Below are 17,683 nucleotides of genomic sequence, written 5' to 3' on the forward strand. Positions count from 1 at the left end.
GTGGAAGGAAGAGGGAGAGACAGAGAGAAACACCGATGTGAGAGAGACACATCAATTGGTTGCACCTCCTGCATGCACCCCGACCAGGGCAGGGGAACCTGCAACCAAGGTACGTGCCCTTGACCAGAATGGAACCCGGGACCCTTCAGTCCGCAGGCCGACACTCTATCCACTGAGCAAAACTGGCTAGGGCACCATTGAGTTTTAACTCTGAGTAGGAGAAGCTCTTTCCACTACACGCCATCCAACCAGATTCAGGGAATGCATTAGCCTCACTCAAGTTGATGTTTCCTAAGATCCCTTGCTGGGAGCCAAGGAGCACATTCCCACAGCATTCCACAAGTTTAAAAATAGTAGCTCCCAGGACTGATTCAGCTGAGAATCCAGCCAAGCAAACTCACCTGGCTCCCAACACTTAGGGTGGCTTAACTCTATCCCAGTGAGCAAAGAGCTTCCCAGACTGAGACACTAAATTGAACAAAAACACCAAGCCCACAGCAGCTTACCCTTTCTCTGCAGGGTGGTGAAAATGCACAGTTCACTCTCCCCTAGTGGAGACCTACTGTACCTGGTCCCTCTACTCCCAACCACCACCAAAGAACTGAAAGGTCAGTCAGTACCCTGGGGGATTCCAAGCCAACCTGATGCTCTCTAGGAATTCTGGGCCAAGGAAGAGCCTGGTGCCTGGGCTTCTTGGCATCATTATGACAGCTGCCACACTCTTGGCTTTGGCATAAAGCAACATGTATACAAAGATCTTTTTGAAAATAAAAATAAAAGACAGGCTAGGCCAATGGCAGCAAGACCACAGTCTGACTTGGGAAATGAGGTGCCATCTGCATACAGTATACAGCTTGGGGGCTTCCTGCATACCCAAGAGCCAGGTGTTCTTCTCAGGGGCCTTTTGTCCACCCACTATCCTCCAGGACTCTGGGAAGCCAGCTGCCCTAGAAGATTAAGATATCTGATTGAGGGTAATGGGAAGAAACAAATCTTTTCAGCATCTCAGTTCCCCAAGGACTGCACTTCTGCATGTTCTGTACATGAGCACATTATGTCACAGCTGAGCAAATGCTAAATGGTAATAATATTCCCATTGCCATCCAAAAAGATAATCAGGCTGAGACACTCAAACACAAACAAGATAAGACAGTATTAAAAAGCAATGAGTCTTCCTCTCAGTCACTATCAAAGTCAGATTCAAATACCTTAATGGCATTTCCTTTGAGCCACTTTTGCTGCTGTTTCCTTTTTAGGGAAATAAAACCATCACTCAACTCTGTTCTCTTGCCTTTGTACCAATGCTGGTCCCACATTACTGCAAAAATTTCCTAAAGCCCCACTTCTGGCCTCCAACACATCATCCCTTTGTTTCCCTCCCCAGTGAACAGATAACTTGTTAAATGTCACACTCTTTACAATGCCTTCAAATTCTCCCACCTCATCTTGCTCCACTACTTTCCTCCCCTACCAAGTCCCAAGCATACTAGCTTTCTTTCTGTTCCTTGGACTCCTTCCTACCTCAGGGACTTTGCACTAGCTATTTTCACTAACTACCATCTTCACATGGTTGAATGACCAGAGCATTGTACAACTTCAGGGAGCACCAACTGCATGGAAAGCCACTGGATGGTTCTGAGCAGAGGAGTGACATGCATGAAATGCTGTGGTCACTGCCCCCGGCTACAGAACTAAGGGACCCACATCAGCAATGTTGCTGCAAAGCTCCAACCTCAAAGGCTCCCTGCTTAGCTACTGCCATCCTTCTGGGCTCTTTCTCTATGCAAAACCCTTGGCTACAGGAATGAGAAATTGCCACACTAGCTTTAAGAGGGCAGGAATCCAGTATGTCTGCAACCCAATATACTGGAAAAACTAGAGCAAGAAGGAAAAGGGGTTAGGGCAAGTGTCATCTGTCTGTTTCCATTATGTTTTTTCCTCTAACCACCAAGTGTTTCTGAAGCATTTGGGAATCAAATCCATCACAGGCAGAAAGCGCAGCCGCCAGCTTGACCCCCTGGGATCGGGAGCCAGGGCCAGGCCCCATTCTTTAGTACTTACCCCTCCCCACAGGCATGGCTCCCGAGTTCCTGACCTCATGTTGAAAAGCCTGAGATCAGAGTAAGGGAAACTAGTGGTCAGAGGCAGGGTTCCAAGCGCTCGCAGGGTCAGTGCTGGAAAAACAAAACATCTCCTTGATTGGCCTTCTTGTGGCAAAGCTGGTCCTATGACCCAAGACTCAAGAAGCCTGAATAACAAGGGAGGGATAGGAAGGTAAGGGATCTTTGAAGGCCATTAGCTTTTACTGACATGCAAATAAAGGGCCTGGAGCCCAGTGAACCACATCACTCTGAGAAGCTTCGATAAACCCATATTCTCACTGATAAATGGGCAACTGGCCCTAAACAATCCTGACAACGGTTCTGGTTCTGGGCCACAGATCTTCTGCTCGCAAAGAGCCCTCCACCAGGCCTCAAGGCATAGCTGCAGAAAAGGAGGCAAGGAGGTCCTGCATGGTGACCTATGGCTCCGAGACTGTATTAGGCCCATCTCCCCACAATGTTTTCCAGTTAAAGGACCCTTCAGCCAAAAAGATTGGAGGTTCCATGAAGTCCAGGATAGGAGTATGCTGTCCATTACTCTATACTCATGTCCAGAACTGTCTCAACAATGATTATCACTGTAATGAACGAGAGGCCGACCCTCCAAATGAAGGAGAGAGGCTGGTGATTAACACTGGATGGGAACCAGGTGTACCACCCAACATCAGGTAGACCCAGTGCCAGGACAGAACAGTGGGCCACCCTTTTTCCTAGATCCATTGACCAGATCCTGCTGCATACATACAGTATTAGTACATTATTTGATTCTCATATATGTCAGAAAGCCTCATGAGCCTAAGATGGTAGCCATTTATTTCAGGCAACTGCCTGAAAAGTATCTTATCCATCTCTTGACATTTGTGCTTATACTGTGAACCTTCTGTAAACCTTGTGTACCAGGAGCCTGGGGCACTCTGTAATCCAGTCTCACATCTTCTGTATCCACACACCCAAGAAAGGGAGAAATAAGGAGGCTCATGGTGTTTACTTCCAGGTGACAATGACCACCAAACCCAAACACTGATCACCTTTTTAAGGGGAAATCAACAAATAGGAACAACATACAGCCTCAGGACTATCACCACCAGGCATGTTAATCTGTAGTTAAAGAATCAAAGTACTACCCAGTAGAAAAAAAAAAAATCAAGGTATTAATTGAGAGGTGGGCAGCCAGCACAGCTGGTACATACACTACCTAAACTGCTCTTCACTTCTATGAGAAGTTAAGCACAAAAAAAAAAAAAAAAATGCAATATGGCAATGGGTAGGAGCCATTTTCCCAAACAAATGTGCTGTTTTCAGTATCTGGAAACCTCAGCAGCCGTGAGCCAACTCCATTTAGAAAACAGTGTTAGCCAGGTAGTAGGGAAGCCTTGGAAGATGTTAAGTCCCAAACTGAGGGGACTAACACAAGACAGAAGCCCTACACACACACCTGGGAAAGCATCACTCATGATTAACTGCTTACAGAAATCATCATGAGGACAGATATAGGATCGCAAACAAAAGGTGATAGGATTAGGAATTATTTTTTTTCACCCTTCTCTAATTTCCAACATTTTGGGTAAAACAGGTCAACTGTCTTTATAATGAAAAAAGCAAAGTTAGCCCTGGCTGGGTAGCTCAGTTAGTTAGAGCGTCATCCTGATACGCCAAGGTTTTGGGTTTGATCTCCAGACAGAACACATATAAGAAGCAATCAATGAATGCATAAGAAAGCGGAACAACAAATTAATGTTTCTCTCTTTATCTCTCCCCTTCCCCTTTCCCCTCTCTCTCTAAAATCAAGAAGAAAAAAGGCAAATTTATAACGAAAAGGTGCCAGCAATAATGGATAGAACAGGAAAAGTATAGGCCAGGAAAATTTTGGATTTTGGAAAATCCTTTTGATCTCATTCAACCAAGACAGAGAGCTTGAGGTCTGGCTGGGCCTCAAGGAGCCTGGTGTAGTCTTCTCTCATCTAAGGCAAGGTTAAGCTCACTAGGGTCTGCAGTTGACAAATCTTTCTATATTTTGTATTGGAGGACACAATGAATCGTGAACCTTGGGATTGAGGCTGTAGGCCTCAGTACCAGCTACAGACTTTACGGAAGATACCACCATTGGGGAAAAGAAGGTATAGAACTCATGAGCCAGCCCCAGTTAAAATCAACAAAGATGGAATTCAGATGTGGACCTAGAACCTACTCAGGGGAACTAACTCACTTAATGGCTTGAAAAGTAGCCAAAAGGAAAATATTCCAGAAAACATAATTAGCTCCACTGTGTGAACTCATGATGTGAGAAAAAGTATCTGTGGTCAGGAGTGGAGTGGGTACAGGAGGAGGAGAGAAACAAAAACAAAGATATGTCACCACAGAGTAGATACAGACAGCAGACAAGTATATGAAAAGATGTCCAACATCTCATGTCATTAGGAAACTGTAAATTAATACAACAATAAGATACCACTCCACCACTATTAGAATGGCTAAAATCTAAAAAAACTGACAATGCCAAATGCTGGTAGGGACACAGAATGAGAGGAACGCATTCATTGCTGGTAGAAATGAAAAGGTACTGTAGTTACTTTGGAGGAGAGTTTGTCAGTTTTTTACAAAGCTAAACACAGTCTTATCACATGGTCCAGCAATTTAACCCTAATGAGTTGAAAAGTTATGTACACAAAAACCTATATATGAGTGTTTGACAGCTTTATTCTATTCAAAATTGCCAAAAGTTGGAATCAATCAAGATATCCTTCAATATGTGAATGGATAAACTATGGCACAAACATACACTGAAATATTAATCAGTGATAAAAGGAAAAGTGCTATCAAGTTCCCAAAAGACAAGGAGAAACCTTAAGTGCATATTGCTTAGTGAAAGAAGTCAGTCTGAAAAGGCTACTTTACTTATGATTCCAACTATATAATATTTTGGAAAAGGCAAAACTGAAGAGACAGTAAAACAGTCAGTGGTTGCCAGAGGTTTGGGAGGATGGAGAAAGGGATAAATAGGTAAAGCACAAGCCACTTTTAGGGCAGTGAAACTATTCTGTATGACACTGTAATGGTGGGTACAAAATATGTATTTGTTGAAACCCATAGAAGTGCATAACATAAAGAGAGAATCCTAATGTAGGAACATTAGTTAATACATTTTTAGGGCTCTCTAATGTAGGGACATTAGTTAATAACAATGTTATTAGTACTGGTTCATCAGTTGTAACAAATGAACCATGCTAATGCAAGATCCTATATAATAAAAGCCTAATATGCAAATTGTCCCCTCCTGCAGTCGCTCAATTGGAGTTCCACTGCTCACTATGATGTGCGCTGACCACCAGGGGGCAGCGTGGAACATGGTGGGCATCAACGATGACCTAGTGCTGGATGGCAGCCAGTGGCAGTGGAGGTAGAGGTGTTGCCGCCCAATGGGTCCCTACGAAAGCAGGACTGGACTGCAGCGGGATGGTGGAGCAGGTGAGCAGGTGGCACCAGACCAAGGCGGGTGCAAGTGGGAGCCCGGTCGCACCGCCTTTGGCCCACAGACAGCGACAAGCGGTGGCAGCGGCAGAGAAAAGGGCTGCCACCTGGCTCCCAGACACTGAGAGAGCCTAGCGGGGCGAGGGGGGTCTCCCACAACCAATCACCCCACAGGCAGGATGGTGGAACAGGTGAGGGGGCAGCGCCAGGCCAAGGTGGGATGCCAGGTGGGGTGCCAGGTGGGGCTGCGAGGTGTGAGCTGGGGCTGCGAGCCTGGGGGTGCAAGCTGAGGCCTGATCCCCATAGGCCACCCCAAGGGACCCCACCCATGCATGAATTCATGCACTGGGCCTCTAGTATTAAATAATAAGGGAAACTATAAGCAGAGAAGAGAAAGGGTATGTGGGAACTCTTTATACTATCTGTTCAATTTTTTGTAAACCTAAAACTACTCTAAAAATAAAGTCTACTAATTTAAAAAACCATTACAGAAACAAAAATGTTTTTTAAAAATGATATGAAAATCTATCTATAATAATAAAAGTACAATATGCTAATCAGACTGGACGTCCTTCCAGACAACCTTCCGAACGAAGGAAAGGGAAAGGAAAGGAAGGGAAGGGGAGGAGAGGGGAGGGGAGGGGAGAGGAGGGGAAGGGAGGGGAGGGGAGGGGAGGGGAAGGGGAGGGAAGGGTGAGGACTACTGGAGCAGGAGTCCCTGAGTTTATAGCTCAGCTCCAGCACTCACTAGCTAAGTATATAAGTTCCTCAACATCTTTGCACCTCAGTTTCCTTGGAAAATAATATTAATAATCCCTACCCCATAAAGATAGTGAAGATAAAATGAGTTCATATAAAATACTAAGAATAGTGCTTGCACACAGTAAAAACTGTTTGCTATTATTACATTTTTTAAGTCTCTTGAAGCACTGAAGATCACAGGGTAAGAGAAGCAGCTTCAAAGCCACAGAAGTCAGATAAAGCCAAAAGCTGTTTCCAGCTCCAATCCACACTACCTTCTTTCCCAGCCACTGCCATTTCTTACCAAACAGATGTTGGGGTTTCCAGGGACAGGAGTTAGGTATATGACTTCTCATTGTCCCCCAACCCCAACATATCATCTTCTCCAACATTCTGCTCGTATCGGGAACTTGACAGAGCTTTGCTGGTGGGGTGTGCGGCACAGTCCAACACAGAGTGTAGGAGAGCCTGGCAGGCAGGTCAGTGTGCTGTGAAGGATGTGTGCAGGGGAGAAAAGACCATTTCTACAGGCGTCAGGTCAGAGGATAGGATCACTCCACACATCTCTTAGGACCAGACATCAGAAATGAGATACTGAAACAAACACGTAGCTGAGTGGGATACCCCAGAGGCAGGACAGAGGAATAAATTTAGGAGTCAAAGGTCAAAGTCCAGAGTCAGGACCTCTGAGTCAGAATGCTGGGCAAGTGAGATGCTGACAAACACAGACCTAGAGCATGGCAGGTGTGAGGGTCAAAATTCAATGTGGAAAAAGCTACATTGTGAAAGATGGGAGTCTAGAAAGACAGGCTGAACAGGGAGGAATCCCAGGACTGAGAAGTCTGACCAAGTCAAAGCCATAAAGGCTTCCAGTCTGCCTCTCTCTGTAGGAAGAGAAGGAAATTACCCCAGTGCTGAGCAGCCCAGGGCACCACTCCCCAATAGTCAGGCCTCTCGGACTTCTTTTTAAAAATTATAATTGACATATAGTATTATGTCATATTTGACATATTTCAGGAGCACAACACAGTCTTTCAACATGTATATGCCTTACCAAGTACTCACCACAATAAGCCTAGTAATCATCTCCTCTCGGACTTTTTTTTTTTTAATATATTTTTATTGATTTCAGAGAGGAAGGAAGAGGAAGAGATAGAAATATTAATGATGAGAGAAAATCGTTGATTGGCTGCCTCCTGCACACCCCCTACTGGGGACGGAGCCCGCAATCTGGGCATGTGACCTTGACCGGAATCAAACCCGGGACCCTTCAGTCCACAGGCTGACGCTCTATCCACTGAGCCAAACCGGCTACGGTGTCCTCTCGGACTTTTTAAAGTGAGTTTGACTGGGCCAGCTCAAGGAACCTCTTCCCACTGTCCCCTTAGTGCTAAGGGGACAATTTGGAATCACTACCCCATGGAGGAAGAGCTAATCTATGCTGCAAATGAAATGCTTAATAAAGGATGAAACCACACACCTGCACAGATCTGCTGGGACCCCACAATGCCTTAGGTGTCCCTGTGATTACCAAAGAAAAGAAAGTCTCAACATTTCAAAAGTCATAGATCTGAGGCCTGAAATCCGACCCAGAGTGGTGGTTTCAGCTTCAGAAAGAGCTCTAGCCCTCCTGCTGGCCCCTACTCCCACCCTGGGCTAAAACCAAGGGTTCCCTGCTCTTTCCAGGTAGCCCAGATTCCCTGCCCTTAGCAGATAGCAGTCACCGTGTCACACCAACAGCCATCCTGAAACTAAACACCTCTGAGAGAAAGGCAGTGGGACCAAAGCTTCAGGGAGGCCTGCCCTCCAATGAGCCTACACAGCACTTCCTCGGCCTGCTGTGCCCAGCTGGGGGTAGGGCGGGGACCTGCCGTCAGTGTGTGCTTACAGAAGCAGTCCAGTTGTTAGCCTCATGAGAGCTTTGGGATGAAAGCAAATGCCCAGCCAGAGAGGAAACCATGCTCTCAGGACAGGTGTGTTATGGCAAAGGCAGGATTTCCACTGGAAACCCTAGGGGATGAAATGGCACAAAAAGTTCCTGCAAACTAAGCTTGTAAGAAGGAAATTAGCATTTCCCATCTGTAGAGGACCAAGACCACACAAAACAACAAGTGAAAAAGTTAATCTGTATCCAGTGTTTTAATAAATAACTCATTCCATGCAGAGCCCAGCTGCGAGGAACCTGTGGGGAAAAGGCAAAACCTGAGGCAGCCATAGAAAACCAGTCACCAGCAATTCCAGTCCCCAAGGGGGGCAAGAACCACTCCAAACTCCATGGACATACCTGCCCAGAAGCCAGCGTTTGTGGCGGAGAGCCCACATCAACCATGCAGTAGAGGAGGTGTGGGCTCTACCCTGTGGAGCTGCCACCCTTTGGGCCAACACCACACAGAGCTGTCTTTGGAACCAGCCGACGCCTATAGCAGATGACCTGCCCAGTGGAATCTCATCAGGGAAGTCTGCCTGAGATCACAGATACTCTACACCTAGACAGCTGAGTGCGTTGTGGTTAGGCCGGTTGTAGCACCAGGGGCAGCCCCACATCCTCACACAGAGAAACCCCTCCTGCATCGCCCCACAAATCTCTACAGTCCAGTCCACAGCTGCCTGGCCACAAAGGCAAAGCCAGAGCTGCAAGCTTCCGACAAGCATTTGGCAGCTGACGTTCAGCTGTCTCACACCTCCCAAGTCCAGGCAAGAGCAACAGGACAGTCTCTGCTGCTGAAGTCAGTTGGGAGTAGCCGTAGGGTCCGCAGAAAAGCACGCCACTCTCCCCTGCGGCTGCCCCGAGCTGGAACTTGTTCCATCTCTCCAACTTCAGAAACAGCCTCTTGAGAACCTTTTAATCCAAACAAGTGCTCTCTTGTCCTGTTTCCTTTCATGAATGTAAATAGGGAAAAAACTTGGACGGAACTAGCCATCCGAGGGCTCATCCAATCAGCTTACTCTTCACCCTTTTTTAGGGCTACCAGGATGGGGCTCCCCTCCTGCCCCCAAAGCAAGTATGCCAGGGGCAAGAAAAAATGCAGGGAACCCGTGGGCTTCTGCTTGTCTACCCTCAACAAGTTGTGAGGAGAAGGAAAAATATTAATGGGAGGAGGTACCCAGTAGACATTTAATATATGCTGTGGATTAATTAAAATGGAAAGGCAGCCCTAGCTGGTTTGGCTCAGTGGATAGAGCATTGGCCTGCGGGCCAAAGGGTCCCAGGTTCGATTGTGGTCAAGGGCACATGCCCGGGGTTGCTGGCTCGATCCCCAGTAGGAGGCGTGCAGGAGGCAGCCAATCAATGATTCTCTCTCATCATTGATGTTTCTTTCTCTCTCTCCCTCTCCCTTCCTCTCTGAAATCAATAAAAATATATATATATATATATATTTTTTTTTTTTTTTTTTTAAAGTTTGCTTGTATTATCATCTTAAAGACAAATGCCCCATATACTCCTTTCTTCCCAATCATAAGAGAGAGCATAGAACAGTGGGGATGTTAGGAGATCCTGCTGCTCTCCTTAACTTGCTGTATGGCCTTTGGCAGGCTGCTAGACTTACCTCAACTGTACAACTAAGGGAGGTGGGCTAGATCAGTGTTTCCTATTTATCTGTGACAATAAATAACACTGAATCATACTTTTTAAAAAAGTTCCCTTTTCAATTCTCTTTCAGTTTTTCTAATCATGTCTGGTGCCAGGTTCCATTCGGTATTAGCATATCTTTTTTTCCTTAAATACATTTTTATTGATTTCAGGGAGGAAGGGAGAGGGATAGAAAGATAGAAACATCAATGCTGAGAGAGAATAATAATTGATTGGATGCCCCCTGAACGCCCCACATTGGGGATCGAGCCTGTAACCCAGGCATGTGCCCTGACCGGGAATTGAACCATGACCTCCTGGTTCATAGGTCGACGCTCCACCTCTGAGTCACATGGGCTGGGCTTAACATACTTTTGTAATCCCTCTCTCATATTTCTTGCTAATCTCTTGAACAAAGAGAAAGGTGGCTTCAGGCTTAGAATATTCTGTGACAGGCCACAGTATTAAGCTAGAATTTAATAACATTGCTTTGTTATTACTGTGTGTATTTCCATAACTACCTTTAAATGATAGCAAATGATATTGGTTTCCATATATGATAGTGATTTAACTTTTAAAGATTTATTTATTTATTTTCTTAAATATATTTTATTGATTTTTCACAGAGAGGAAGGGAGAGAGAGAGAGTTAGAAACATCGATCAGCTGCCTCTTGCACATCCCCCACTGGGGATGTGCCCGCAACCCAGGTACATGCCCTTGACCGGAATCGAACCCGGGACCTCTCAGTCTGCAGGCTGACGCTCTATCCACTGAGCCAAACCGGTTTCGGCAAAGATTTATTTATATCAATTTTTAAAAGGAGGGTTAGTTTACGGAGAAGACACAGCAGACAATATTCTAGAGGTGGCAAAAATTATGTAGGCAGCACTACAAGTTTTGGAAACATGGGGCTGGAAGGTTTGTAAAGCCTCTCTCAGTCCTCAAAGGGAACGCTGGTGTCCTAAAGCGTCAGGTGCAGGTCTCACCCCAGCTGCCTCCTTACAAGATTCCTCTCAAACTCCACCTCCTTCCTGGAGCGTCTGATCCCACAGGCTGATTAACAGTCACTCGCTCCACTCTGCTCCCAGAGCATGTTCCACATCCATGGATTGTAGCATTTATTACTCAGCACTATAACCATCTCTTTAAGCTTCCTTCCCCTCGAGAACATGAGCTCAATACAAGAATTATGTCTCGGGATTTTATTCCCAACACATTTATTATGATGTTCTGTATCTGTTACAAAATAGGTGCTTGATGAATGTATGCTGAATAAATGAAGCAATGCTTCTGGCCTTTTTTCACTGAATGAGAAGACAAAATACAATGGAAGAAGAATGTTGCCAGAAATTCACTTGCCATAATTCCAATTTAACACCTCTTAGCACTTATGCTAGAAGGTAGAACCTTTCTTACCTCAGCTTTGAGCACTAAATTAAATAAGAATCCATGAATCTGTTTCAAAGAGGAAGTAGGTAAAATGGATGGAGGGACAGAGATGGCTATAGAGATGGATATATTCGTGATGAAGCAAGCAGAGTAAAATGTTAATGGTAGAATCTAGGTGGGTATATGAGTATTCACTATGAAATTCTTCAACTTTGCTTTATGTTTAACATTTTTCATAATAAGCTAGCGAGGGTGGGGGGGAGAGAAGAAGTAGACTTAAAAGCATCAACACAAATTCTGAATCATAGCTATGCTGCCTGCCCTCTGAGCTCAAACACCAGAGCAAGCTTGGAAAAACCTGATAGTTTTAGAACTCTTGCTCATCATCGACACTTTCCTGCACCAGGTAAGCAGAGCTCAGGTGCTGACCTGGACCACGTTGGCACAAGGAGATATAGGCAGAGGACAGACACTCAGAGGTTCCACCTGAGAAGTACCAACCCCACAGGACTAAGACATCATCATCCCTACCCAGGAAAACCTCAGAGAAAAGGTTCAAGGCTAAGGAACAGGCAGGTGAAGGGTAGGCAAGTGGCACACACTCACTCATGGACTCTGCTGTCACCATAGAGGTCGCTGAGGCCGAAGCTGATGTAGTGCCAGTGTTCGGGGATGTTGGCAGAAGGGCTCCCCACGTTCCTGTACATGCTAACATAATCCAAGGGGTCTGGGCCACCCAACCTGCAAAAGACAAAACACGGGGTTGTTAGTGTGAACCTGAAAGCAGACAGTGTGAAGCTAAGGGATGTCTTACAAACCTACAGGGCCCCAAACTGAAGGGACCTGGGGTGAATTATAACTGACGGGAGGCCACACCTCTCTGGGATAAGACCATGGGATGGGTGGCCAGAAGTTGCCCAAGTCCCCAAGCACAACAGACTCCTTTCTCCTGTCCCCAACAGGTAGGACCTCTTTTAGAAATCAAACAGACTGGATGGTTGCCCCTTTTGCTTCCTCCTGTTTCAAATTACCAATCCCAAATGGGATTGGCAGGGATTCTCTCTCCTTCGTGGTGCCTGTAAATATGTCATGCTTCAAGGCAAGAGGTGCATCAGTCAATCCAATTGGCCGCTGTTGAAAGTCCATCCTTAGCATCCCCTGGGCACTGTTCCTGGAAGCAGAGGCTCAGCTCCACTCTTGCCTCTGAGACAGACTATATTGTGCCCTATGTTGATTCCAGTTTGTTGTAAACAAACCCAATGCCTCCAGACCCATGCCTGCACCCCACAGGCAAAGCTGGCTGTTTGGGGAATTTTTTTAATCCTTGCCCAAGGACATTTTTTATTGATTGATTAAGAGGAAGAGAGGGGGCCGAAACCGGTTTGGCTCAGTGGATAGAGCCTTGGCCTGCGGACTGAAAGGTCCCAGGTTCGATTCCGGTCAAGGGCATGTACCTGGGTTGCGGGCACATCCCCAGTAGGGGATGTGCAGGGGGCAGCTGATTGATGTTTCTCTCTCATCAATGTTTCTAACTCTCTCTCTCTCCCTTCCTCTCTGTAAAAAATCAATAAAATATATTAAAAAAAAAAAAAAAGATTACAAACCGTTTAAAAAAAAAAAAAAAAAAAGAGGAAGAGAGGGGGTAGATGGGGAGAGAGACATCAATCAGTTGCCTCCTGCACATGCCCTGACCGGCCAGGGATCGAACCTGCAACCTAGGCATGTGCCCTGACTGGGAATCAGACCTACAACCTTTTGGTGTACAGGACAATGCTCCTATCAACTGAGCCACACTGGCCAGGGCCCAAAGCTGGTCTTTTATCATACAAGTGATAAAGGTCAAACTTGGGCTAGCTCACCTCTGCACAGATAAAGATAACTGCAGCAGAAGCCAGGCTGAGCCCTGTGAGCTCCAGGATCTGGAAGATGATCCTAGGAGACTACCATCTCAAAGGTAGAACTGGCACATTAAATTATTTGGGGCCTCTGAGGACCACATTAAACTTCCCACATAATTCCAACAGAAAGGCAGTTGAGGAAGAGATTCAGTCATTACCTCACTCTGAGGATTTAATTCAATAAGGGTTCCCTTTAGTAGAGCAATTAGTGCTCTTTTTTTAAAAAAATCCTGCTTTTCTTCAGAATGGATAGGGAAACTGGTAGACTTGAGAAACAGACGAAATCAATGGAAACCATCAGTGGAAGGAAGTCTGCATTTAGCCCACAAACACTCTGCATTTGAGCTGCCTCGGACATCTGACTGTTCCACAGGCTGCAAAAACGTTGCTGCTCCTGGGACATTGATGGAGTGTGCTTTGCAACTGGGTTCATGTGCTAAAGGAACACTAACAACCAAATAAAAGGCATGCTATGTGTGATCCCGGCAAGCATGCCAACACCACGCAATTACAGCACTATTTAAAACCAGCAGGTCTGGTTTCATCCTCTTTGCCAGGATATTATTTGCTCTTGTAAAAATCCTTATTCTCTGCTAAGAAATGCTAAGTTATTTATAAAACTTGTAAGAAAGTTGCTACAAATAGCTTTGAATCTCAACTGAGTGGTTTAGGGAAAAGGACAAATCTCCCTGTCTTTCCTTAACTCAGATTTTGCCAAAATTATTTGACTAATTCCACAACCAGCTGGATTTAGGAGAGCTTGTCGGGGAGGGAGGAGAGAAAAGAGCAGCTAACTCTGAAAGGACCCTAGGATAGTGCACAGCCCAAGAACAGATGGGAGTGACTACAGGCTCCACATGTGCTCCACTGTCCTGCTGCAAAACCCCAGTCCTACCCCTCCTTCAGCTTCGGTCCACCCAGCAGCAAGTGGCAAAATTGCATCCACCGTTCCATGCTTCCTCTGCCGCGCCACCACAACCCTCTTTCTGGCCAAGTCTCCCAGGAAGTACTCTCAAGGAGAGAGACTTTACCCTAAAACTCCAACTGCAGGGAATGACCAAGAGTCAGACCAAATGAACCTCATCCCCAAGCACAGATAGTTCTGTTCTACTTGCTCAGAAACCTGATGGGAAGCAGATGAGTCTGTAGACCATGTTCATGTTTTGTGCTTAGAAAAAGATGTTATCCGAGGACCCAGCACCCTTCAACTTAATTCCTTGAACACCTGACTTCACGCCCCAGGGCAGCTGCAGCGCTGGAGTGGCCCCAGAGCACAAGCTCTGCCTCTCTGCTTCTGATCCCTACTCACTTCAGTCTTAGCTTTCAGAATGTCCTTGCTGACCAGGGTCCACTAGCCAAGAGCCACCCTTCCGTTGCAAGGAAAGGAACCCCAAGGTACACGGGGCCACAGCCAGACCCAAGCAGCCTCGGTCAGTCATCCTGTTACGAGAACTGAAGAGGCCTTAGTGGAATCCCAAATGTGAGGTACATCGATGAATTAATTTCAGGGTCTTAATCATGCAAAACCCTCCAAACCTAGAAAGAACTAGTTGCCAAGCTGTCCCCTCTTATATTTTTCCGCATCTAGGAAGCATTTCTAATTGCAAAGAATTCTGTACAGTTGCCTTTATTCGTCATTGGAATTTAGTCCATCTCTGAAAATAAGTCCTGCCTGGTTAACAAGCTTGCAGCAGGGGGAAAAAAAAAAGTTGCCCAAACTAGTCTTTGTCCTTTGCCTGTGCTTCCATACCTTTTACACACAACTCTATCCTTCATGGCCACTTGGAGACAAAGACCGTTGCCCAAGTCTGTGTAGCAATTTCTCTTTACACTCAAATGAGGCCTGAACAAACAGCATGGCAGAGCCAGGCCCACTTTCCTCATGACACAATCCAGTAGAGTTCATCACGATCCGAATTTAACTATAGAGGTGCAATTAGAATGGGGATTAAGTTATCAAGAGCTGCTTTTCATTCGGAAGCTCTCTTCATACACTCGTCTCAACCAAAGAGCAGCCTGCTTGCCAGAGAGAACTGTACCACTGGCCACACCTCCTGGCTGCTCCCCGCCGCCCTCCCTAAGGAGCAGGTGGCTGGTCCTCGACGCTGTCCGCCTCTTCACATGCTCCCACCAACACAGGGAGCTGGTTCCAGTCCTGGGGAGCCTACCTTCTGCCATGTCTGGAGGAAGACATTGTCCTGGAGGAGAGAGACTCGGACCGAAAGGGAGAGGCAACCAGAAAGACATCCACTCACTTCCCCCTTTAGGTCTACCCTCTGGCCACACCCCAAGCAGCTGCCTTAACAGTCTTTCAGGACTCAATGAAGGGGCCATCTTAACACAGTGCCTGCAAGAATGTGGTTCCGGACATATTCAACCCATCCCGCGGTCAACTTGTGGTCCAGAAAGATCATGAAGGTAGGCTCTTTCTTTCCCACGGTTCCCAGAGGCTGCAGGATGAAACAGGAATGGGAAACGAGAACAGACCATTCCTACCCCCAGGCCAGCCCATCTGTAAAAGGTCTGATCCTCAACAGAGACGCTGAAGAGATTCCCTGGGAAACGGCTGCTACATCCTGAAGCTGGCGGCTAGGAAGCGCCTCCACATCTCACCGCCTCCCTTCCACGCTGTCCGAGGCCCACATTGTCAGTACGTGCTCCGGTCCCCTTCGATCCTCAGCCAAACCCTGGGTCTCCCTGGCCCTGCCTCTGTCCTCGCCAGTGTCTTAAAGGAAAGCAGCTGCAGAGCGAGAGGGAACTGTGCGGAGTTAGCACAAAGTTTATCGGGAAAAGTTGTTTGGTGGAACTTCCAACCAAAAGCACTGCACCGATAGGATGTCTGAGCTCACTAGGAGTATCAAAAGGGTGCCCTCCTCCTCCTCCTCCACCTTCTCCTCCTCACTTCACCAGCGCAACGCTCACAGCCAGCGCCCCTCCTCACCCAACGCGGAGCCCGGCTCCCCAGACCCGCCTCTGAGCCCGTGCAGCCCGGTGCCCTGCAGCCCCTCCGGCCGCGCGCCTCCGAAGCCCTCCCCACTGCTCCCCAGACCCCGCCTCGCCTTCCCACCCCCACCCCCACCCCCCTCACCCCCACCCCCGCCCCAGTTCAGCCGCAACCCCCTCCAGGCTTCCCCTCGCCCACTAATGACCCCCTCCAGGCGCCCCCTCCTTCCACCACGTTTACAGTTCCCTCTCTCCTATCGATCCCCCTCGGCTCCTGCGCACACCCCCATTCACTCCCTTCTCCAAGTCCCAGTTAACCCTTCCACCTCCCCACCCGCGTTAGCCACTCGCTACCCGCAGTCTTCTTTAACCCCTTTGTCCCCATTCCTAACTTGAGCCTTAACTCCTTCCCTCCCAGCAGGAAGCCCTTCTTTCAAGTGCTTTAACCATCCTCCTCCTCCTCCTCCTCCTCCTCCTCCTCCTCCTCCTCCTCCTCCCTCTCTTCCTCCCCCTCCCCCGCAAATTACTTGGCCCCGGGCGCTTAAACTCCCCAGCCCGCCGCTCGGGTCTCCGCGGCCCGGGGCGTACCAGTACTTGACGATCGCTGTGACCTGGAGCGGATTCGGCTGGTCGGGGTAAAGGCGGCGGCACTCTCCGTAGATGGCGTGCAGTCCTGGGGGGAAGAGCGAGGCGAAGGCCGGCGGGGCAGTCGGGCCAGGGGCCGGGGGCGCGGTGGGGCCGGGGGCGCCGCTAGGCCGCAGCTCCGCCATCCCCGCGCGTCGAGCGCTGGGAGGACCCGGGAGGACGGCCGAGCGGGAGCGCACTGACGCGCCGGCGGGCGGACCCCGTCGGTGTAACTCCCCGAGGCGTCGGGGGCTGCAGCGAGGTCCAGGGTCCGCGCCTGCGCGCGGCGAACCGTCCGCCCAGGCCGCGGCCGCCGCAGAGCGGGCCAGAGAGTGCCTCGGGGGCCGCGGGCCGCTCGAGGGGGCGGGGCACCGGCGCGCCCCAGCCCGGATTCCATTAGCTGATGTCTGTGCCAGTCACCGGAGCGGCGTGCCTGGGCAGTAGGTGTCTCCTCCCTCTCCCTGCGTCTGAGGCGTCCCAAAGCTCTTGGCCTCCCCCTAGTGCTAGGAGGAACCCAGGTTTAAATAGAGATGTGTCGGCATCCTTCGGAGTGCTAGGGTCCCACAAAAGCACTGGGAAGTACGCCAACAAAGGACTTGTCACTGGTTTGCTGACACGCAAACCCATATTTATTTAAACATAACCTAGAGGCCCGATGCACGAAATTCGTGCACTGGGGAGAGGGGGTCCCTCAGCCCAGCCTGCGCCCTCTCCAAGTCCGGGAGCGGGCGGGGGGGGGGAATATGTTGAGCCTAAACTGTTAGTCTGACATCCTTAGCGCTGTGGAGGCAGGAGAGGCTCCCGCCACCGCTGCTGCCACTTGCCAGCCCCTGAGCCCAGCTTCTGGCTGAGCAGGGCTCCCTCAGTGGGAGCACACTGACCTCCAGGGGGCAGTTCCTGTGTTGAGCATCTGCCCCCTGGTGGTCAGTGTGCATCATAGCGACC

The 17,683-nt window shown here is 48.3% G+C and overlaps 1 protein-coding gene across 4 annotated transcripts in view; it reads right to left on the reverse strand.

Moving 5' to 3' along the window:
• The window catches only part of SUFU (SUFU negative regulator of hedgehog signaling), an 87,512-nt gene extending 70,547 nt beyond the window's left edge, over positions 1-16,965 (reverse strand). For 3 of the 4 annotated variants that reach the window (XM_070432392.1, XM_070432391.1, XM_070432393.1), the window contains exons 1-2: positions 16,703-16,965; positions 11,880-12,014 (exon numbers count right to left, since the gene is read on the reverse strand). In XM_070432392.1, coding sequence (XP_070288493.1) covers positions 11,880-12,014; positions 16,703-16,884 — 317 coding nt within the window. In that variant the 5' untranslated portion in view covers positions 16,885-16,965. The remainder of the gene's footprint in view (positions 1-11,879; positions 12,015-16,702) is intronic. The other variant, XM_070432394.1, reaches the window with a different exon arrangement.
• Positions 16,966-17,683: the final 718 nt, after the last annotated feature.

Source organism: Myotis yumanensis, unplaced genomic scaffold, assembly GCF_028538775.1.
Source record: "Myotis yumanensis isolate MYYU_CA2020_CCGP unplaced genomic scaffold, mMyoYum1.0.hap1 SCAF_13, whole genome shotgun sequence".
Lineage (NCBI taxonomy): Eukaryota > Metazoa > Chordata > Mammalia > Chiroptera > Vespertilionidae > Myotis > Myotis yumanensis.